Consider the following 24,659-nt stretch of genomic DNA (forward strand, 5'->3'; position numbering starts at 1 on the left):
CCAAACACTCTGTTACCACTGCACTTGAAAAACAAAATGTAAAGACATGTAATCTCTGAAGATTGGTAATGTTTAGTTTGGGTATTATTTGAACTTTTGAGAGTTCAGTCTCTGTTTTACTGGAAGCTTTCTTTCTAGTTCCAGGAATCTTTGTTTGCTTGAGTATCTTATGTGCCAAAACTAACTCCTGTTTGTAAATAAGCTGTCTCTACATGCACTACAGAAATAAATACTGCAGAGTAAAATAATCCCTGAGGCTGTCAGATTTTAATCATGCTGCAGAAGCATGTCACAGAAATGGATGGAACAAGAACCATTTGGATAGTATTTTGCAAATATTTTACATTAACTATCCTTATTTATAACCAATTGTTTAGAGTCCTCTTGATATCAGTTTATATTTTCATTTGTCAGCATTGACAGATTAATCTGATTTCTACATTTTCATTTCCAGAGAAAATTATTGTTTACACATACAACCTCTTAAGGTCTAAAATAATGCACCAGAAGGCTGAGCCAAAAGCCAGAGCTGCCTCTGTGTGCTGAGGATTAGGCAGCAACTACCAGCACTGTTTTCTTTGGACTTGTAACTTGGAGCTCCACCTTGTGTAATTACCATGTTTAAAGCAGCTGGCCGCAGGGACTAGCTGATGAATGTGTTGAAATCAACATGGATTAATTTTATCAGATTCAGTGTGATTCTGTGGCAAAGGCTCAGTGCTTCTGTACTACAGAAGTTACACCTCCACTAGCTCACAAGTGTAGCAATTCTACTTAATCAAGCGCCCCCAGCAGTTTCTCACACTCAAAGCTCTTTACAATTTCCTCTTATCCTACCAAAGAACGGTGATGCTAGAACAAATTAGAAATTAAATTCTCATTATTTGATTGTCCTATACTGTCAATTGCTGTTCATGTTATTTTTAACATTTTCTGAGGCTACTATCATAGATTTTTTCTTTTTTCTTTATGAGAAGAATTGGAATGAACTATCAGTCAACAAAATTGTTGATAGACCACCAACTGTAGCCAATATTCATGGGTGAAGTACAAATACAGTGAAATACTAAAGAAAAGGACCATGTTGACTTTCCAGGAAATGCAGACAAGCATTTGAGACATATTTTACCACTATAGCAACTGTAACTGCTTAAGGAAACTTCCCCAATCTCTACATCAAAATAAAATGAAGCTATAGAAAAGTTCATTCTTCAGTCTCACTCTGGGAGATGTAACATCTCATAAAATTCTGATAAATTTATAGAGGCTTTGCTTTAAACTGGCAAAAGGTGCTCAGTTCTTGCCAAAGATATTCATATTAAGCTGGTGCCAGTCTTAAGTCCTTGAAATGAAAGTGGTGCTGAGACTAATGCTGTATCTGGAGAATGCCCTGCTTTGCACAAAGGAAAACAGTTTTTCATACTCAAAATTGTCTCTGTGGGGTGTTCAGTCTTCTCTAGAGCATTGTGCAGAGCCAGATGCAGTTTTGTCCTATATTTTAAAATTAGACATTATCGGAAAAACAATTCTCAGTGTGGAGAATTAATATTCATACACACATTAAACAGGCAATTTTCACTTTACAAAATCTGGGTTGAATACTAATATAACTGGAGTGACATTAAAGTAGGATTTTTTTCATTCCCTGTATCAGACACATAAGGAAATATTGTCTGCTGACTTCTGAATGACAATACATGCAGAATGTGAAGGTGCTGATCACCCTACCTGTGACCTAAAAACCTGATGCTTTCTGACAGAAATCCTGACTCTTGTGTAAATAATGAAGAGGCAAACAAAAAGAACAAGGGATGAGCAGAAACTGCAGCAAATAAAAGAGTGAAGCAACAATCACAAAATGCTCTGACCAATAATAAAATGTCAATCCCATCCAAAACCCTTGAAGATGACGTTTTAACTTGAAAAAAACCAAATGCTTCAATTTTTTCCAAGTCTTGTGCCTTTTCTCAGGTCTTTTCTAAAACCAGTGGGTTTTTTTCTAATTTATTTTCTAAAAGCAATTTTCCATAAACAGTATTAAAATAGAAAAAAAACCCCAAACAAGTAGATGTACCATTTTCATAAAGTTAAAATGACAGAATCTGGTACAATATATCATATAAAATATATCAAATTTAGGCATTACAATGAGAAGATGCTATTTTCACCTTTCATTCCACATAAAAGGCTTTAAAGCTGAAGGGATAGCTGAATTCCAGGACATAGAAATTATGAATTGTATACAAGACAATGAAAAAAATGAGCAAGTACTGCTGACTGGAAAGATGAAGGTTGTTATGCTGCCTTTAAAGTAAATCAGTAGAGAAATACACTTGCTGTTCTTAGTTGGCAACAACTGATCTAACAAATGCAGTAGATCAGCTGCAAGGTATTCACTGACTGGACAAAATAGATACTGCTGGACATTGTGGCTTCTTAATATTAAAGGACAAAAGTTGTAACATTCTCTGACATTTTTGCAATTCTAATGCCACTTCATCAGGCAGTTCAACATAAATCCAGATAAATCTATTTTTCCAGATAGGTTCTTTTCAGAGACCAGCATTTATTTTCATACAACACTGTCCCTTTTTTTTTTTTTTTCAGAATCACAATAGGGAAGGGAAAGACTTGAATTAATTCAACAGGCTTTGAATCAACCTTCTCAGTTCTGTGTGACTTTGAACACAAGTCAAGGTAAGGGTTATGAATTTACTTTCACTACACAACAGTGCCACCATGTCAGAAATTAATTCGGACTTTCTCTTCGGATGGAAAGGTCATTTTTGTTTGTTTTCCAATTTTATCTTTATCCCAAATAATGGTGTTTGATGATATGTTTATTACTTACCCCTGGTGTCTTTTATAAGCGTTTTCCTTCCCCAAAGATCAGAACATTATATGCAGCTAATGGTTGCAAAAGCTCAACTTATAAAAATAAACTCTTCCCCTAGGAACTCATGTGATTTCCAGAAACTGCAGAACATCTTGTTAAGCAGAATAGGGTATTATGAAATGATCAAGTGTATATAAATATTTTTTGAATCTGAGTGAGAACCTTTCTGCTCCTGCTGCTGCCTTTAGTGGAATAAGCAGTGGAGCTGCAATTAAAGAGCTCTGGTCATTGAGACTGCACAAGTAGGGTCCCACTGTGGGCAGCCTTCAGCTCTGTTTCCACAGACAGGTCTGTCCACACTTCAGCCTCTAAGCCCAAAGGACCCTCCTGTATTTGTGTGTGCTTTCAGTCTGCCCCAGAGTTTTGATGGTAAACAAAGTCAATTTCGGCAGCCCAGCTTCAGTGTGTCAACACTGTGGCACCCAAGTGCCTGCTGGAGCCTGAGGTTCTGGATTGCTCTCACAAGGAGTCAGTAACTACTCATGAAACAGAATCATGCAGTCAGAACTTAACCACCAGATACTCCTCACCTGCAGAGTGCTACAGAATTAGGTGATATTCTCTACCTATCCTTCCTCTGGAAGAATAATTAAGTAATCTATTTATAATATTCAAAAATTATATGTGTTGTGCAGGAAAATTCAAATGCAAACCTCTAATTTAATACACCCGATATGTTATGCTTTAGAACATCATGTTTAATGTTTCTTGCAATAGTTTTGAAACACTCTCAGGGTGTAACAGTTGTTATGCAAACCACCCACACGCCCTCAATCAAATTGAACTAACAATCGAAAGATTCATTATCTGAATATTTGTTAAATGTGCATAAGAAAAAGCTAACCCAGCAGAATATTCTATTAGCTACTGACAGAAACCTTTTGTTAATTTTCAACCTAACTCAAGTTCATGGCATATTTTAATGACAAATGGATTTAATTTTATTTTTAAGTAAAAAATTCTCTCCTTATCAGATTTTGCATTTTCATTTGATTTTTAAGGATATTCATGGATTTTCCTTAAACTTACATCCATTTTTACATCTCCTTGACAGCCTTTCATCTGTCTGCACTTTGAGTGCAACTTCTTTTTGCTGCTCTCATTGCTGCTATCGAAACAACTGCTTCAAGACAAGCCGAGTTACCTTACTCATCAGCTGTAACATTTTATGGTTGCTAACATCATGAACAAAAAAGAATTTCTTAGAAATTAACAGGTAAGTAATATTCAGGAAGAATGGACTTTCCTGCACTGCTTATCCTGCTGTGAAACTCAAACCAGTAACAAATACAGGCTGGAGTGGTCTAAAACTTGCAAGTGACTCAAATCAAATGCCACTTGTCTTATCCCCTTTAACCGCAGCTATGAGGGGTGCAGCCCTTTGGACAGCTCACGTGATATTTTCCTTTCCAGCTTAAATTTCCATAGACTTTGGGTAATGGGAAGCTTTCTATCGTCCTTCCTTCTGAAAAATGTAAATATAGAAAGAGTGTTTAAGGCAAAAGGCTGTAGTCAGATCACTTGAGGACAGTGGTGTACGTTTCTTGCATTTCAAGCTGCCCTGTGAAACCACTGACTCCTCAATGGTCTTTGTTCTCATGATGAGCATTTTCCTTCAATATTTTGGCTGTTATGTGCACAAATTTGGCATCATTTAGGCTTCTTTCATATGCATAGGTGTTTTAAGTGTTGGTACCTCTGTCAGTGAGGTCACCTGTACAGGAAAGAACAAAGGCCACCAGTTACTGTCAGAGCTGTAACCTCCCTGTCAACATTAGAAATAGAAAATGTGGCCAATAATTACACCGGGAGCTCTGCAGCTTGCCAGCAGGCTTTGCTGGATCTGGGCAACAAAACTAAACCCTCTGCATGTGTGTTTAGTTTGTCCTTCATGTAGCTGCTATATTCCACGACAGTCTTAAGGCAAAGAAAGTTCAAACAGGCAGTGAGCTAAATGGAAGCATTTGCTGTGCTGCTGCTTTACAAGGGGAGTGTCCACACAGCTGCTTAAATGGGTTCTGTATGGGCAGACCCAAGAAAATTGCACTGATACATCCAGTCTCTATTTAGAATACTCTCTGTAGATTCATGCTGAGAAGAAAGTTCACTGCAGAGTGCAAGATACAAAGGGGTGTATGGAAACTGCAATGTGACTTAAAATAAAGCCTGGGTTTTTAAAATACTCCTATGGTATGCTTTGGCTCCTTTATTTCCTAACAATTTGTTATAAAAAAACCAAGAGCACACATGAAAATGTGTGCCATATAAATAAATTTTCCTTGTTTGTGTTCCTACTGGAAAGGTGTTTTTACTTCAGTCGCCTCCATGTTGACCTCCTGCCTTAGCTGGAGACAACCTTTTGGACAGTGACCAAGGAAACAACTGGCCTGTGAAAAAGATATAATTAAGCATCAGACTTAATGCTTAGGTTTGCTGAAACACCAGAAAGGGGGGAAGTGTTAAATAGAGGTTGTCTAATGGGGTGAAAATTACAGGAGGTAATCTGTGAGGAGATAAAAACAATATATTCCATCATCCATTACAGGGTAGACTCCTTTATGGTTTGAGTTCCTGCTTGGAAACCCAGCAATTCTTTTAGCTAAGAGCCGGAGGGCTTGGATACCTTGAACTGTCTGTGTATTGGTTGGTTTGATCAGCAAGCTCTGGGATTTCATCAGCATCATTCTCCTCCTCCTCCTCACTACTGTAAACACTGGTTTCCATTGAAATCGGGTGTTTTCAATGAAATGTTTTAGTTGAGTGAAAAATCCTGAACTTTATAATACTTAAAGGGTTTCCAAAAGTCACAGAAATTGTCTTTGGGACACCTGTTTTGACAATGTGCTTGCTTGAAGAGAAACTTTCAAGTCTAATAATTTCTTTGGCTGGAATTCAAATGGATCTATGCATATTACTCCTTCTAAAAATCATTGAAATCCAAAACCTCACAGAATTCTTGAAATGTGAGGTTTGACTGTTTAACAAACACAAGCATGTTTATGAAAAAAAAAAGTGTACATGATTAATACTCATCATCTAAAGTGAGAGCACAGGTGGCATCATAATGACCAAAAAACAGGAGACACGTGAGTGAAAAGGGGAACTTCCTCAAGCAGCCAGGACAATAATATGGGATTAATGATCACAACACCAAAGAGATGAAGGCAAGGAGGAAGAAGGACCACTGTGAGTACCAGGACTGACAGCATATTCTATAGTCTCTGCTGTGTTTTGTCTGGCGTGTTTTCCCCTTGGTTGCTTAGCCCGTGGAGAATATTCAGTAAGATTTTATTCTTACTACACACTCACTACAACTCTTAAAATTAGACTTTCACTCTGAATATTCAAGAGGAAGCATTTCATATTTGCCTTAAAGTTGGCTGAATATTTTGTGCATTTTTTTTTCTTTTATACTTTTAGAATATTAGCGAAGTGAACAAAAGGAGATCAAGTGAAGGAGTACAGTTAAAAGATAACCCACAATCATTCTTTTTGCCACAGGGAAAGTTAAACCAGAAGCAAATTTCTTTACTGAGAGGGTGTTTAGGCACTGCAACAGGCTCCCCTAGGAAGTGGTCCTGGCACCAAGCCTGTCAGAGTTCAAGAACCATCTGGACAAAGCTTTTAGTCATATGATTTAGTTTTAGGTAATCCTGTGAGGAGCAGGGAGTTGGACTTGATGATGGGTTCCTTCCAACTTGAAATATTCAGTGATTTATCCAATTTTAGTAAATGCAAGTACATGCCCATATGTAGCTGTGCCCTCTCATCAGTAACTTTATTTTTAACTTCTTTGCATAAGATATTTGCATTTACTTGTTTTTCTCTGCTCATCTCTAATATGTAAAGAAATCTGCAAAATATAGGACTGTATTTAAACCAAAAAGCAGATTAGGTGCTCATTCTCAGCAGTTGATTAAGGCTTGTCATCTATGAAAGCCAATGGTAATAATAACCTAAAATATGAAAAAACAGTAACGGCAATGGAATGCCACAAAGAGTTTTGTTCTGAACAATGCATGCAATTACGGGAGACCATAATGTACTGCGCAACTTTAAACGTCGTCGGCTCCTGTATGATCTCCCAGTCCTTCAGCATCAGTGAACACACTGCTTTGCTCTGCACTGTGATTACATATGGTGTTCTGTGCCCAAAGCAACTGACAACTGCATTTCATGCCTGTTGTTACATGTTCAGTCTACAAAGTCAACCCATGGTTTGTTCTTCAGTATTTACTAACGAACACTGATAATTTTTTCTTCCGATGGCTGTGACTCAGGCACTTCTGCTCTAATACACAGTAATATATGGCAGAAATGCACAACTCCCAAAAATATGTTTGTGCAAAGAATGGGAGCATATATTCAACTTTAAGCATATATTTGAGTTCCTTTCTAAGTATACAGTTAGCTATTTTATTGAGATTGAGAGACATCAGAACTCAACTAATTTCCTACTTACAACTTTTTTTAGAAGGTTTTAATTGCCAGTGGAAGTACGGAACTCACTAGAGTGCTGTTTATCTGGATTGTACCCTAAAGAGTCTTTATTTACAAATCTCGAATGTGTATTTATCACCCAAGTGTGACACTCTATAGCTGACTGTGCCTCTACTCTTCCCTTCTTTGAAAAATATCTGTCTAAATATTATGGTAATTTCTAGTGGAATACCAAGTATACAGAATAGATTTTCTTTTAAAATGCATTTTAGATGTGATTTTTTTCTTTTAAAAACCATTGTAAGTGCATTAAAATCCTTCTTTTTAGATGCTCTCATACCACAACCTGATCTGTGCCAAAGCTTCTGAGATATCCTTTCAACATTCCATAAAGTTACACCTAATAGAGACACAGAGTGAGTGAATAGCTCCTGGAGGCTTGTGCCATGTTCTGTTTGTATGGCCAAAGTTATATCAAACACCTTTTGTAACTCTTCGCTTTCTGATTTGAGAAATACGAACTTTGCTAAACTTCACACCCTTAAAATGTAGCTGGAATGTGAAACAGACAACAAAAGTGAACAAAAGCACTGAAGAGTTATGCTGATCACAAATCAGCATTATGAGTTACTGCTCACTGGAGAACCAGAATAACTGATGGCATCTGATAATACAGTTATATGTGTTAGCATAAACCACCACAAACACCAGATCTTTGTAAAGTAAAATAAAGGGTTTGTCAGCCTAATAAATCAGTCAATGAAAGATATATTTATTTTTTTAAGTCTGCATGCTAATGACAATTTCATTTTTGAGCCAGGAATTGTGAGTGATGATGGTTTGATGCCAGCGACTGAATGGTGAAGCAACATTCTCAACATAGTTACTCACCGTTGTTACACTTGGCATTCTATTTGCTATGTCTAAAATGACAGGATATTTTCAAAGACAGCATGTGAGTATCAGGTTTTTCTTTTTACTGCAAAGACAAAATGAAGCTTGTGAAATGTAATGCCTTCCTGTAAGGAAAGAGATGGAAGACAGGGGGTTCTGACACTTACTTTATATATCAAATTGCCCCTTTAAGGGGAACTTTACATGCTTTTATTTAAGTCTTCCCAAAACCAAAGCAAGACCTAAAATTTATTTTGCCAATATGATCGTATCATATTTCACATCCTGCAGACTCTGGTTACACTCCAGATCAACTTTCATTCCAGCATTTAATTTTACTGCAGTTATTCTTGTCACCCATGTTCGAAGGTAACAAACAACTTTTGCATATATAACATTTACATTTTCACACAAGGCATCTACTTACAAGCCTATGTGTTTATAAACCAATGGAAAGCTTCCTAGAAAACCTACATTCTAATAATCTGCATGCCTGTAGAGTTCACCTCCCTGACTCCCTATGGCAAATCCTTTTCTCTGACCACATTTTTCCTGTGAACCTTTTTCAAGTGTTGATAATTTTGAAGACATGCACATACATCTCAAATGCATATTGCACATACTGAAATACGGTAATTGTTTGAGGCTTTTTATGGAATATGGCATTCAATTTTTCTTTGATATTCCTTATTTATCCTTGCTCTTTGGGCAATCACTTCTAGATTTTCTCCAAACCCCATTTTATGACAAAGAAAGCACATTGCTAATTAAATGTTTTGCTTTTACTGAGACATTACATATTCCTCACAGTCACTCTATTTTGTGCTGTGTTCCTGCAAAGGAACAAGGACAGGAATGCATTTAGACCAACTTCGAGGAATTTTATGTGTCACTTTACATGTGTTGGCAAGCCATAATTAGTTAATACTAGCAATAAGCTTGATTTTATTATCTCTCACAAAATTCAAAATACAATTGCTGAAGAAAGGATACCATGGAGATGCAGTCCTAGAATTGTATTTCTAACAGTCCAAATGTTATATGACTCAAATTCATTTGCTTTTTTTCCTCCATTTGTAATGGTAATTGGCCTCTGCTGCCAGAACAAGCTCTGCTTGTCATGGTATCTGGTAATATTATTACTGTATTGCAAGATGTCACGATAATAAAAGCTGAAATTCTCCCAATGGCATATTCAGAGTGCATAATGTTTTCCAAAATATTGTGCCTCACCAATATTCTCAATGCATCTTTAATGAAAAGTTGTCAAGATTATTGATGTAAATATTAGCAGCACTTGGTATTTGAGAGAAAGCTTTACATCCCATGGAAGTTATTGGGGAAGATATTGGGAAAGAACCTGAGTGACGTTTTACCTCCTTTTTGGGCAGGAGTTTGGTTTTGAATATATGATTTGCGCTCTCCTTAAATACGTATATTCTCATTACTGAAGTTTCAGTACCTTCACCTGGCATTAAAAAATTATTAGAAGAGAAAGATAAAAATGCTTCAGAGGATATGGGCTGGAACTTTCAGAATGGGAAGCAATTACTTCAATGTCTCCCACCAAGAGATGAGGCCTTGGAAGACCAGCTGAAAATTCTTCCTAGTGTCAATTTAAAATATTGATTTATAGAATACACTACTGGACTGTGAAATTGCAATTACATTAATTGTCAAAGGATGGTTTGCCTGACCTATAATGTAGAGGTACACACCTTATTGCACTGAAATATTGAAATATTGTGTGCTACAACAGAGAACAAAAAACGTGGATAAGTTAATTTTGTCTTTCAAATTTATACAAATTTAACTTTGCCCACCTTTATCTATATTCAGTTTTGAACTACTGATTTTCAGATTCAGAAATGACCTGCAACCTTTGATAGAAAATTAGCAAAGTTTGTAACTTGAAAAGATCAGAAGTACATGAAGCTGACTCATTTTCCAGGGTGAAATAAAAGAACATAAATCTCTCAATCATACTATTTACTTGCTTAATTTAATATTTCTATATATATTCCAAATAGGAGAATTTGCTTATAAATAACGTTGTTGGCACTCCATTTTAGAGAGGCTTTGTAAAGGCAGCTTTCTGAGCTATCATTTAGTCTAATCATTTTTTATTTTTAAGCAAACAAGATGGCTACAAATGAACATTCTAAGAAGATAATTTAGATTGAACCTTCTAACCTTTATGACTTTTTTCCATAGACCACAGTAAATAGACTATTCAAATTGTTATTTATTTCACTGGTGTCTGTGTCTAGTTTTAAATATTCCATTACATCAGTGGCACAGAGAATTCCCTGCATGAGCCATGGGAAAGATGCTGACCTAATTATTCTAGAAATAACTATGTAGAAACATCTAAAAAGATTAACAAAGGAAATATTATGTCACTACCAAATTAATAACTAAAATAGCATGAAAATCACTGTATAATTATCTAGGTTTCCATAGAAACTGTCTTTGATGGGTAGCCAAAAAGACTTCTGATTGAGCTTCAATACTTCTGCTCTCCCTATAATACACATGATTTCTGATCTGCCTTTCACAAACAACTAACCGGCACACATCCTTATCTTACAATCTTTAAGCAACACTCTTCAACAGCACTAATCACCCATATGCTATTTCAGATCTGAACTCTCGAACTTAAATATGCAAAAATATTTTTAAAGTGTATTATTACAAATACCAAGCTATCAACAAAGAAAGAAAATTGTATATGGTAATATTTCTGTGCTGTCACAATACAATAGTTGCATAAAAATATGAAAAGGCATTAATCAAAGAAACAATTGTGGGTTTTATTACATTTTTTTAATGGTAATTTTCACTACACTTGCTTGCCTTTTGAAAAGCCTTGGCCATTTAAGTATTAATCATAAGCATGTAAGCAAATGTATCCTAGTGCTAGCAAAGGTGAAAGAAGTGTGGCTATCCCATAAATTTGTATTCCAAAAGAAACGCTAAGAGTTTTATCTGAATTTGTTTTATTTAAATAATCTAGATTAGCAACTATTTGTGGCAACACTGTTTTCACACGCTACTTAATCAGCAGATTGCAGCAAAGCCACCTTAGAAATTTCTGTGCCTAAAAAAGATAAACTCTGTATTCAATATGTTTCTCCTACCAAAGCTCACGAGAATGTTGGCCTTGTGTTCATGCACATGCTTTTTCCCAGAAGGCAGTATTTCACATAAACTCTAATTTAATTTATAGATTATTTGCTCACAAATAACAGGTGGATATTTTAGGAAATGTTTTGCTGTTGACCTCCCAGGAGCTGCACAGCCTATTCATTGTCCCATCGCTTAAGGAAGTGTTAAGGCAGTGTCTGAACTTGACCTCAATTTTCATTGTACACAGAAAAACCACCCATCCACACTGCCCTGGTGCCAGCAATTGAGGAGCAGGACAAGGGGAAGGTGGGAGTTGGTACAACGGATATGGAAGGTACTGCATGTGCTACTGGCCTACTTCTAGATCTACTTGCTGGTATTTGGAGAGCACTGCACAGGAATACTTCAAAACAGAAAACAGAAATCCTGTGTTTGAAACAAGTGGGCTCCTGACAGATCTGCTTTGTTTCAGAGAAAGAAAAGTACCACTGCTATTACTTCAGTGCTTTGTGGGATTCTTGTAATAGCTGAATAATTTATTTTGTATTATTTCCAGTTACTTAGAACTTTCAATTAATGTTGTATAATATTCTGGATTTAAATTCTGCAACTCTTGTTTACTCTGTTAGCTCCTGAAACTTCATATGCTCTACCACTTTAGAATCATTGGATTCTGAAAGACAGAAGCACAGTCTTGTGCTGTCCTGGAATGCAGAAAACCTCTCTAAATCCAACTGAGACTGGTCCTGAACACTGAGACTGCTGTACAACAAAACATAACATCACAGAAAGAATTGCAGAGCCAAAAATCCACATTTTATTTTACATTGCATAATCCACCAACACTTGTCATCCTACTTAAGGCTAGGCATCTTTCTTGGATAACTGCCATTGTAGGCTCCTGTCAAAATCAACACAGAAAGGTAGAGAAGTCGAGACCTCCATGTGGTGATTTAGTTCCCTTCAGATCCTCTTCTTAGGTGTTTGTATCTACTTATTGATAATAAAGGGAATTGGAGCACTGAGATGCCTTTTTCTCTCTAAAATTTTCTGCGATTAATCCTTTCTTGGTTGGGTGGGTTTTTTTCTTTGACATATTCTTCCAAATCATAAGGTCTTGGTTTTTCTTGTTTGGACTAGATCATTGTCTGGATTTGTCTTCATCTTTTCAAGCAATTTACTCCTACTGCTTCCTCTGGATGAGGACTGTGAGTGGGTAATTGCCATTGAGGCTGCAGTACTGGCATTCTGTGAGTATTCTGTAAGTTACTGTGTGGAAACGTCCTTATTTTCTGATGCTGAAAGCACTGAAGTGTAAAAAAATATAAAGGTTGACCTCAGTGAGCTTTCCATGAAAGCATAAGCAAAGTTTGGGCAGGTTTGAGTATGAAAAAAATAACCGTCCATCTCAAACAATTTGTAGCCACCTCCTTCACAAGCTAATCACTCTACACTGGTGATACATGACTAACACCGCTTTAAAATTCAAAGTAAGTTTTAATAGATGATTCACTGTGTCACAGAAAGATGCCTGGAATATTCATTAACTGTTATTTGTCTTCTTGTACAGTTTACAGAAATAATTAGTATTCCATTTGACAAACAAGTACAAACATCCATTAGCTTAATGACACAATTATTATGACTAGGTCTGTAACTCTCACTAGAACTCTCTCAGTGGTAACTGCTGAACAGTCTGTCATATTGGAGCACACATGTTTTAATAGATGTAAAATTGCTCTGGTTACAAGGCCACTGAGATGTTTAAAGAAAGAAAAATCATTGGACAACCTAATCTGTCTTTGAAGTCAGAAAAAAAGAGAAAAAAAAATCCTTGTATGTAATCTATAAACTACAGTGGAATTGGTCTTACAGATTTATGGACCTGCAAATGAGTTCTACCCCCAGATCCATAAACAATTATCACCAAATATCAAACAGTGTAGTAGAGCATAAATTTTGTTGTGATTACTGTTTGTTCTGTAATAACATTGAAAATTGTCAACAGTATATAAAACCACAAAAGGCACCTTTTTCTACTATATTCTGAGTGCAAAGGACAGCCTGCATAATGGTATCTAAAAACTGAGATTGGCCAATCAGTTGTAACCTTAGATAATTAATTTTATTAAATTTCATTGGAAAGCTCCCACCTGAGTTATGAGGCATAAGCTAGACTGTGCCTATCTGTGTAACCACCACTTATAAGATTCTGATGTGGAGATGTATGGGATGGTTTTAAGGATGATGCACAAGGTGAAATTTAATTCATTTTCTATGGGTTTCTTGCTAATTATGGTAAAGTTATTTTGAAAATACATATTATATGCAGGCAGGAATAAAGTCAATGAGGAATCTTTCTGGGCTTCATACCATCTTGGACTTTTTATAAAATCATGTCATTCCCATAAAAAGCTCCATTCCATCTCTGTCTATGTGTCCGACAAAAAAGGGTGGCTTTGAACAGAACACCCTGTCTTTTAAAGCAATATTGGCTTCAAAAGTGCTGATGTTGCTCTTGCAGCAGACGGCACAAGCCTGGCAACCAGGAGCTGAGGGGGCTGTGGGGTTTCAATTTAATCCACGCAGTGCCTGAGTGTCAGCAGGGAGGCTCGATGAGGGCAGGTATCATTGGTGCCAAAAGCACACCATGAGCATGACCCCCCACCCTTTAAGGGGAAAGTGCTCTGCAACTGAACGCACTCTACTCAAACTACTAATCCAGCCCTAGTAATTTTGCTTTACTGAAGCCACGGTACTACATGGACCAGGGCAGTATTTCTAAATGGAACCAAAACGTGCTCATGAAAACAGACTGTTGATGGTTGAAAAGTTTTGTGTGTCGTGCTCTATTAAGGTATGGGGAAATCAAGTGCTGGCTCCCAAATGTGTTTGGGGTAACAGACCTAGGTACTGCTTGCCTTTGCAGAAGACATGAAAGATCAGTCTGGTGAAATACATCCTTAAGTGGACAGATTCCAGCAATGGACTTTGGTCCTCTGCAGCAGGAAGAAACTCATATAAGCTCTAAATGATGTCTCTTAAAATTAAACGCTCTCTCAAATTCACCATAGATATAACATAAGCAAAGACACTAAGTTAATTGATTTGGACTGTTTAAAGAGATTTTTTGGGGGTATTATAAATACATAATCAGTAGTATAAAGAAAGAATGTGTAAAAATACCATTATGTGTGTTCACACAAACAAGAGCAACAATTGCTTGAACACAGTCTCAGAGAAGCTGCAGATGTTTGAACTACTATTCTCAGTCATTCCAAAAGGGCTTCATTTCCTTAGTCACTGCAGTTCTGGGTGTCTTCATCTTACTTAGCTTATTTTCAAGTCTAGCAGGGTCAGTCCTAGGTCAGTAAATAATGAACTATAATGAAGTAGTACCTGCAGCTGTTGAGCCCAGACATAATTACAGGTGAGCTCGCCACTTCCTGCATGTTTTACTGTCAGTTATCACAATGCCTGGTGGTGAGCATGATACATAATCTGTGCAGCATTTCAGTAAAATATTGAAATAGGTAAGTAAAAACAAATGAAGGAATATTTACTCAAAAGCACCTTGTATTGTAAAAACTAAAAAGCAAAATTAAAAATGTCCAAGTCCTTATTATTAATACAAAATTACATAATGTTCAATAAGAGATATCACAAGATAAATATTACAAAAATTCATAACTGTCTAGAACAGGCAGCATTTGTCATTATGCAGGTGTGTGGCCCTAAGACAAAGGGTAAAATTGGACCCTTTATTTAGCCACTGGCTAGAGCAAACTCCTCTTCTAAAAAGCCATGTGCTGTGTTACACTTATTACCAGAAGGGTTAGGCAGCACATAACAGTGACCATCAGAAAGGCAAGCTAGAAAAATAAAGTAAGAGAAAATCTAATCACTGTCTCCAAAATGACACACCAAACTTTATCAATGTGCTGACCTAAAGGCATCTTGTCTGGCAAAACAAATACAGGTGATTTAGCCTGTCCACACAGAATCATCTTCTCTCTTTACTGCCCTCTTGTACACCAGCTTGTATCACGTTGTACACCATCCTGTATTCCCCCTGAGTATGACTCTCAATTCTCAGGCACTACTGATAGGAGAATTCTGTGTGTTAAGTCAGCTACAGAGCTCCTGTATAGCCAGACTGATCATGTATTCTCCTTTATCTGCCTCCAGCCCTGGCTAACACCATATCCCTCTGGCACAATATAAACATGTGGCAATCAAATGGTGTTCCCTGTGGATGTAAATTTAAGTTTTTCAGGTCTTGAAGCAAAACATTCTTCTGAGTAACGCATTTTGGTTGTTCGAACCTACCATGCAGTACTGCCAGTACTCCAGATTAATAAATTCTACACTGTCTGTAATCAGGATTATTAACAGCTATCCCCTGTAATCCTTAGGGGGAACCTGACTTGGTCAAAGACTTAAGGCCGAGGTATTGCACATTCTTCTCTGTCCCAGCAGTCAGAGAGAGGTGACCTTGGTTAATATACTTCTGTTGCTATTCTTCACATCTGAGTGATTTCTCTGCTGAGATTGCACTCTTGGTGCATATATAAATTTTCCACTACTTTATCCCATGTTTTTGCATCATCTGTATTTCCTTCCTTAGAGTGAGGAGGATTTCCTTTCCCATGCATGCACATTCTGTTCCCAAACCCAGTGCATCCAGACAGTACAGGTGCTAGTTAACACTCTCACTGAAGTGTTTTACCCTTCTTATTTCAGTGCATGGTTTTTACCAGGCCTGTTTTATCACCACGTAGGAGAGAAAGAAAAGTCAGTATATATAATAAAAACAGAGGGGATTTGGCCACTTACCAAGTGAAGATGAGACATAATAACGTAGATATTAAAATGAGGACTTGGTTAAACATTGCAGACTGTGTGCGTTGGATGGCTCGGTGAAGATCGTTCTGTATTAATGGAAAATAGGTGTTATTTGGGGGTTTGAACCAATGAGCCAGGATCTGATTCTCTAGAGGAATTATACAGTGCCCGGATAGAAATGCAGTCACTCAAATGCACTTAAGAGTTTGCTGATAATATAGAAGGGTGCAGAAGAGCCAGCTGCGATTCTGTGATTAAGTAGTTCTTTGTTCATCCCAGCACAATTCTGATCCTATTGCAAGCTGCCTTGAGGTCTGCTCATGTCTAGCTTACAAATTACAGGCTGCAAGGCCCAATTAAGGCCTAACAGTTGAGTTCCCTGCAATTGTGTATGAATGGCAGAGTAGCACAAGAACCATCCACTGCCATTTCCTTTATTGGCACAGTAACAATTTCTACTAATTGAGATTTCATGTCTTACTTTTTTCTAATTTTGATACAGAAAGCAGTTTAGTAATGCTTGACCATTTGTATAATCTAAATACAGATCTGGTTCGCTTCCTATTAGGGTTGGACTGTACTGCCAAAATCCCACTAAAGACAATACACTAAAAAAATACAACTCTGGAATATTTATTTCCCTTGCATACTTACAATCATATTTTCTAAAGCATGCTTTGCCAGCCAGCAATTTAAAAATACAGGAATAAACAGGTTTCTTAGGACTGGCCAGAAAATCTGAAAGAAAAATTAACAAATTCATTAGAAGCTTTTCTGATGAGGACTAGAGCTTTTCTATTCAAGCAGCAATAAAACACTCGGGAAAAATACTTACTATTAATGTGTTTCTAGTGTGAGCTTTGGCTTTAAATAACATTTTTGTCTTCCTTTGTGATTAACCACATGCAAGATAATTAGATAAAATAGGAACACAGTCAGTTTTCACTGCAGACATGAGTGATTCTTACATTTTAATAACCAGCTGGTTTATTTTCTTGATTGTGCTGTAGTTGGAGGGTTTTGGTTTTGTTTGTGCCCATGGAAGAGGAAGTAGAAAGTTATCTATATTACTTTACTCCAGTAGCAAACTATCTTCTTGTGGTTGACAAATTTGTGTTTCCATAGGCACGAACTCATCATCCATACAAGAATAAAATTTACTTTAAAAAAATAAGAGTATTTGTGCAGCTATAAAAGTGCGATGTGCAAATGTATTAATTCAAATATGTTTACCGTGATGATGAAAGGGACAGCATTAATTATTTCCAGGAGAAAGGGTATTCTCAGAATTTGTTCCCAGATATTTCCCTTCAAAGAAAAGGAAAAAAACCCCACAATGTCACAGTTGGCTTACAAATAGTTCAGATGAGAAATACACGTAATATCCCAAAGGAACATGGGGAGTCTCTCCCATACCTGAAATTCAGGAAGATCATTCATCTCAGATTTAAACACATATGACAAATGTGAATATAGAACATAGATCGCTCTGGATCCTTTTTCCTGCAGTTTATCATAATTTTACTTCCCAAGTAAAAGATATATACTTTTAAATAAAGTATATATAAAAAGATATATACTTTAAAAGATAAAAGTATATATATAAAGATATATACTTTTAAATTTCCTTCCTTCCATCCTTTGCATTTATCTTTGATCTTTACTTTGCATTTTTTCTTTCCCAGCTGTTTTGGAGAGGGAAGTAAGGAAGACATCGAGTGTTTCATATTTGAATTAGGACTACAATATCAAGTTCTCTCTTTCTGCCCGCAGCACTTCAGAACACTTCAGGGCTTTTTGGAACTTGATCTTGCTTACATGAAATGAGAGGTCTTCCCACATGTTTCAATGAAGTGGTATTGATCTTTTAATTTGCTTACTGCTAGCTACAGGATGGGGATAATTCTACTTTTTTTCCAAATCTGTGCAGTGGCTGTGAATGATTAAAAGTTGAGATGAAAATCCATATATTAAAGAGGGAAGGTAGTTGAACTTCAGTGACTTACAGCTTTACTAATGCCATGTGTCAGGACTCCATCATAGGTAATACAATAACATTGTGGCACATATCATGGCAGTACTACAAGAGTTTGCAGTAGAGCATTATATTTTCAGTTGCAATGACATATTCATCTTCCCTTTAAGAACAACCACCTGACAGAGCCACTGGAAATTAAATACAAACTCCATAGCACATAAAATTCTTTCTCCATTTTTAACTCTTCACATCTGGAAGCCACTATACCTAAGGGGCAGGGATTATTGTCTTCCACGTAACTGCAATTGGTGGGAGTCAGACGTACATGTGAGATTATGAGGCTGTAAACTGAAGGGGTCTTGTATGAAGAATAAAATCAAAATCAAATCTGATTTTTCAAACTGAACCATTTTGTGATTTCATTTTTAATGTTAGGAGTTTTCTCCTCTGCATTATAGAGAAGAAATGTCACATAATTTACTTGTGCAGGCAAAATGCCTGTATGGATGGGCTCCAGGTAATTAGGGATGTGTGCAGCTGTAGGATTCTGGCTTCCACATGGAAATGCATCATGAGTTCTGCAAAACTGCCTTTTGCAGTGAGAATGGATGGTGCTGCTCAAAGCAGTGAGAGTGCCTGTGCACCAGGGATATGCAGGATTGCCAGATGTCTGGGACAAGTTTTGACAACAGAGATTTCTGACGTAGACATCTTTCAGAATTCTGGCCAAGGACAAACCCTCATGTAATACTTTAGGCTGTGAGAATGCAGATTGTAAACCTTCCATGCCTGGATCCAAGTGATCAACATCACAACACAGTGCTACATCCTTTGCATTCCCCTTTATTTAAAAGCTATAAGAAATGAAAATTCCCTGTATCATAGTATCATGATATGCTACTATGCCCTCACTATTCTGCATGTTGAATCATTTCTCATATGTCATCAAGCAGGTATCAGAAAGGTCAATCTCTTGGAGTATTCTCTCAAATGACTGCTTTATTCATTTTACAGGTTATTTGTGAAATCCTAGTAATGTGCACTCCAATGCAAACACAATCATCTTTTTCTTGTTTTCTTCCTCACTAATTCTCTTGCTTGTAAAAATGAGTTACCTAAATTGTGAATGTTTTGAAAATGTTTCTGTAAAATAAGTAATCTATCAGATTTACAGGAACCAAGGCATAGTTGGTCACCTTGGGTGTGCAAAAAAGCCTTACAGTGGGTGAAATAACACCATTCTTAGCTTTGAGAGACTGGTGTAAAACTAGGAAAACAGGACCAGGGGGAAGGAGGTGTTTGCACCAAGTAGATTCCCAAACCACATTTCAGTACTCTTGTTGTTCCTTAGATTAGCCCTTCAGTCCTTTCCCTTATGGGGAGTGGAATCACAATATTGTTTCAACTTCTGTGGCAGGTGCATGCAGCAAATCAGGGTAGTGGAGCTTTCCATCCATCACACAGTAATGAATAACTTCTCATGGAAGCTGATATGCCAAGAATTCCTCTTTTGTACCCACTGAAATTGATGCAAATCACAAGCAGAATGGATGAGGATCAAATGCTGCCCAATAAACTCAGGAACAGTACAAACTGTGATTGCTCTTTACTGTTTTGACACCAGGATATAAATTTTGGACTATTTCTGCCTATAACTGATTTTCACTTGTAGCCCCCAGCCCTTAAATAATATATGCTCCAAGGATTAAGAAGAATAATTTTTAGACAGCAGACAACTGCAAGCCTCTTAACATTATTGGGCACTAAGAAAAACATTTATGCCCGAATCAGTTGATAAGCACACTGAAATAAAAGTCTCTAAATTCAGTGGTGGCTCTGATAGATACTGAATGTCAGCAATACAAAATATAATACAAAAAAAAAGATTATCCCCCCAAGATATTTTCGGCTTTAGAAAGCAAATTTTTTCGTATTTTCCTTGATAAATGATTTTAAATGATTTTAGTATTCTTCTCCTCAAGATACTAAAAATGCAGAGATAGAGCAGAACAAAATGTAATGAAGAAAAATGAATAATTATATTAGAAAAATGTAACTTTTAAAAGAGAATGGAAATACAAAAATACATTGTATTCACATCAAATGATTTCAAGACATTTTGAAAAGATATTCCAATAGCATCACACAGATGGATAACACAAGTATGTACATATCCTTTTTTTTTTTTTTTTAAGTACTGTCTTGGCCTAGTTTTTTGGTGCACAGTTTCAGAGGGCTAAAACTTGAATTATATGTATTGAGTAGCTACAGCTTTGACATCTATGACAATTGTGTCCAATACATTATGGACAGACAGATAAAACTGTGCACTTGAAAAATCAGTATCAAAAAATCAAGGTCACTTTTAAGAATGTATTTTCAAATCACAGTGTGCCAGCACACAATGGAAAATAATGTGCACTTAATTGCTGACTTCCACTCTTTAGATATTGAGAGTTTGCTCATAAATTTGGGAAATAGGGCTGCCTGGGTGACAATATGCCATCCTCTAAAAGTGTGTTTTTCTCAACTCCCTGTTCGCACACCAGTGTGGGCACAGACACATAAACTTTATATTGAAACATTTAACTCCGTTATTTTTTGTAATGAATTACCTAAAAGTAATAAAGAGTACTTACCTTGTAGCTTAGATAACTTAGCAACAGAGTTTCAAAGAGACTTATTACAGCTACAGACACCTTAAGTGAAGGGAAAAAATGAGTGTATTAATACTAGCTTCTAGAGAATAGATATTAACATTATAATGAAAATAAATGATTATATAAAACAGCTTTTCTGTGAATCCTCTGAAACCCTCTCAGCTAAGAGAATTTTGCTTGAAGCTTAGATATTGTTATTTTTCTGAGTTTCATTTATTCCTAAACAGCACCAAAATCTTTTCACATGACAGGGAGAGAGAAGAAGGAAGCTGTAAATAAGGAAAGCCAGTCTGCTCTTTACTTTCTTGTGAAGATGTTATGAATATGCAGAAAAGCAAACATTTTTCTTACTGTGTATAATTCAGAAAGTTGAAAGCAGCAAAATAATATAAAGATGAAAAATTTTAAGATTTAAATGCAGCTGAGCTCAATTTCCCAGCCTTAAATAGACTAAATGTAGTTAGTCATGTACTAAATACTTTAAAAATATTTTAACAGTCAGATATCAAAACAGTAAAACAAAATACTTAAATCATTATAGACATTAAATAACTATAAAACTTACTTAAGTCCTTTGCATAGAAAATATTTGTATTTTAATGTTGTATTGTGGGAATATTCCATCAAGATGGATTCTATCAAGCTGGAGCCTGAAGTCAAGCCTCAGGATTTCTAATTTTAAGTCAATGCTCCCTACTACTGAAAATTCCAAAGAGTGCACAATCTAGAATTTAAAAAGATGCTATGAATTGGGAAATAATTAAAATATGCAAAATTATTAAAATAGGCAATCAAAATATATCCATTTCTCCTAGTAATTACTACTGACTTAGATAAACTCAGGCTTTATTTTCATATAAATTCCTACCTTATCAAATAAATGTATCAGAAAAGGGCTGTATCCATAAGCAAATAAATATCTCAGTATTTTTTACTTAAATTTAATAATCTGACTGCTAGGTCAAAAATTATTCAAACTGCGCATATTCTAAATGTATTTTCATCAAAGGTTTCTTCCCTTGGAAAATTGTGTATTACACAGAGGTACAATTATTGTATTGGCATGGCACCAATCATGGTGAGAGAATATAGCAGTATAACTATTCTGGAAGCTTCAATAGAGAGTTTTTTCTTAGTAAAAAACCACATTTCACAGAGAGAATCAGTTCAGATCAGCTGATCTTTATTCTTTTGCTGTACTTGGTGTTCAATGAGATTTCCTTGCTGCTATCAACATTTCCAAGTATCCTTTAACACTGCTACAATTCTGTAAATCGATATAATCTGCAGTTGATAAATGGCAGTAATTGGTCATTTACATATTACCTGTAATCCCCATAAAGGTAAGCTTCGATTCACCCAAATAATGGGAGACCTGTTCATTATAGTAGAAAACAAATATGAAATTAATGATAATCTGGTGTTTCAGACAAAAAAAAAGTTGTACATGTGAATGGAAATTAGAGCAGCCTTATTGAAAAAGAAAATTCTCAGTTATAAAAACTTTAAATCAGTAGTTATCTACTGAATATTGACATGTCTTGTATTTCTAATCCAGAGCAAATCATTAGGTTCCTGTGGGAAACTGACAATCCTTTTTTGTGAACATTTTGCTATCTGTGTAATGATATAAATGGTATCCAAATCTTAGGGGCTGTCATATCTTAGAAAAATCCTATCAGTGCTAATAGGCACTTGATACAGCACCACTGGAATGGGACACTCTCAATGGCACAATAATTCCCTCTTAATCATTTACTGCTACTCAGAATTGGTTTTTTAAATTAAGGGCATCCTTTTTCATTTCTGCAAGGTGTCAGCATTGATGGAACCCAGATCTCACACCAGCATTCAGTCCAGCAGTTCACTTTGCAATAAAGAGAAACAATTAAAATATTAAATGCAGTTTGAACATTCAGAAATGTAAGTAATGGCTAGAGATTTATGGAAACATCCCTACTGTATGTCAAAATGCCACTATTCCAGATGGAAATGGCTTTGTCTTCCTGTGTTTCTCCCCTTCCCACCATTCTGTGGACTTTTTGTTTGCTGTTTTAAATTAGGAACTCACCAGTCAATTGTTCCAGGTGTGTAGTTTTGATTGGAACAACTCCGGCTTAATTCCTTACTGATAGTTGCCAATACCATCCATGCAAAGTCCATTTCCATTAGCAAATGTATATGGGAACACAGTCATAAAAACACATGGGAGGAAAGGGATATTAATTACATCATTAAGTGGTCTGTGAAATGCATGCAATAGTTTGAAACCCAAGGCAACCAATACAGACATTTTTAAAAGTGAAGCAGCTTTTAGAAAGTACTGCTGTACTTTCTTATGTACGTGTTCCATATCCGTAGATAAAGGACTATGAAGCATTCCAGGTTACATTTTTTAAAGATTTCTTTTCGAATTTAAAAACAAGACAACTGAAATGATACTTTGTAGAGCTGGACTAAGTACACAATATATACTGAAGATCAAGAGATCCTAGAAATCCTATCCCATGGATAGGCTGTGATAGAAAGACCACGCTCTCAATAGGAAAGACTGCACCAAACTACACTTGATAACCTCTTTGGAGGATGTGAGGAGGGCTGGAGATTCATGCAGCAGTATTTCAAGTACAAAATTGTGATACCTAAGTAAAAATATTGGCTATTATGCATGGGATGTTATCTTGCTTTTTAATTGCTGGCACAAATCTTCCTTTCAAATGGTCATGTAAGGATGTGGGAATATGTAATCTGTAAATGCTGAAAAATATCCTTGCTCATCCTTGGCAAGCAAGGTCAGCAGAAAATAAAGGGATCTGCAGCCCACAGATTGGCAACAACTGTATTTTTACCAACTGTGAGTGGGACAGTGCTAAACTGTACCCATTAATAAAGATGCTTTATGTCTTAAGCTCTTTCCTGTACACCCGTTGTGCCTGAATGAAAGACACCAGCTTGTGCAGGCATTCCTGAAAAACAGGAAATGAATCTGATGACAAGAATTCCTCCCAGATTTGTCACTTTAAAACCAACGAGGTGAAAACATTTTCTGTGGCCGTGCTTTCAGCATGCTGAGTAGTTTCTTCCATGGGGCTGTGACACAGTACCTAGAAATTATTTTTTCTTTCATATTACCACATCCTTAAGAATGCATTCCAGCAGGAGTTTTGGTATCCAGCCCTCAGGATCTCCATAGCATTAATGGGGTGCCGGTTGTTTGTCTGGCACAGCTTCTAAGACTGGGCCCTTAGTGAGCAGGCAGAAGGACTTACCTGACTCTTCTCAGGCAGACAAATGTTATTCAGAGACAGAACACACCAACTACTCTCTCAGATGTACCACAACACCATGTAAGGGAATAATATATATAGAAAATATAAATACACTGTCTGGTGAATTGTGATACACTTGGATTGAAGGGCGTGTCAGGAAAGGTGTGAGGCATATGAATATGCATCTTTGCATATAAATACAAAAGTATATTTGGCACAAGGTCTGATATTTTAACCTGTCCTGCACATCCAGACATAACCATGCAGTATAATACACTCATTTGGGCTCAACAGAGATCTCATAACAAAAGAACTGCAGCATGCCACAAACCATGGTTAGATGGAAAATGGTAAGTCTCTGAGTTGCTAAAATGCCTAAATTTCTAAAGATGGATTTTCTCTTCTCCACAACTTTTTATGAAAACTTTACTGGTTGTTTCTTCTTATTGAAGAGACATTCCAAGGTATATGTGGAGTCAAAAGTAGTTTTTTACTGATCTTGTTTTTCAGAAAAATTTTTTCACAGCCCTTTTTCAGATCTCACAATT

The 24,659-nt window shown here is 36.4% G+C and overlaps 1 protein-coding gene and 1 long non-coding RNA gene across 6 annotated transcripts in view; one reads left to right on the top strand and one right to left on the bottom strand.

Annotated features, from left to right (window-relative positions):
- Nucleotides 1-5,160, top strand: part of LOC125330107 — a 48,080-nt gene extending 42,920 nt beyond the window's left edge. The window contains exons 3-4 of the long non-coding RNA XR_007205372.1: nucleotides 2,608-2,697; nucleotides 3,951-5,160. This is a non-coding gene — a long non-coding RNA (uncharacterized LOC125330107). The remainder of the gene's footprint in view (nucleotides 1-2,607; nucleotides 2,698-3,950) is intronic.
- The window catches only part of KCNT2 (potassium sodium-activated channel subfamily T member 2), a 115,538-nt gene that overhangs the window by 55,786 nt on the left and 35,093 nt on the right, over nucleotides 1-24,659 (bottom strand). For 4 of the 5 annotated variants that reach the window (XM_048312935.1, XM_048312933.1, XM_048312932.1 and 1 more), the window contains exons 4-9: nucleotides 22,914-22,970; nucleotides 22,169-22,217; nucleotides 20,822-20,881; nucleotides 17,438-17,512; nucleotides 16,859-16,942; nucleotides 16,196-16,290 (exon numbers count right to left, since the gene is read on the bottom strand). In XM_048312935.1, the coding sequence (XP_048168892.1) occupies nucleotides 16,196-16,290; nucleotides 16,859-16,942; nucleotides 17,438-17,512; nucleotides 20,822-20,881; nucleotides 22,169-22,217; nucleotides 22,914-22,970 (420 nt within the window). The remainder of the gene's footprint in view (nucleotides 1-16,195; nucleotides 16,291-16,858; nucleotides 16,943-17,437; nucleotides 17,513-20,821; nucleotides 20,882-22,168; nucleotides 22,218-22,913; nucleotides 22,971-24,659) is intronic. The other variant, XM_048312934.1, reaches the window with a different exon arrangement.

This window comes from Corvus hawaiiensis, chromosome 9, assembly GCF_020740725.1.
Source record: "Corvus hawaiiensis isolate bCorHaw1 chromosome 9, bCorHaw1.pri.cur, whole genome shotgun sequence".
Lineage (NCBI taxonomy): Eukaryota > Metazoa > Chordata > Aves > Passeriformes > Corvidae > Corvus > Corvus hawaiiensis.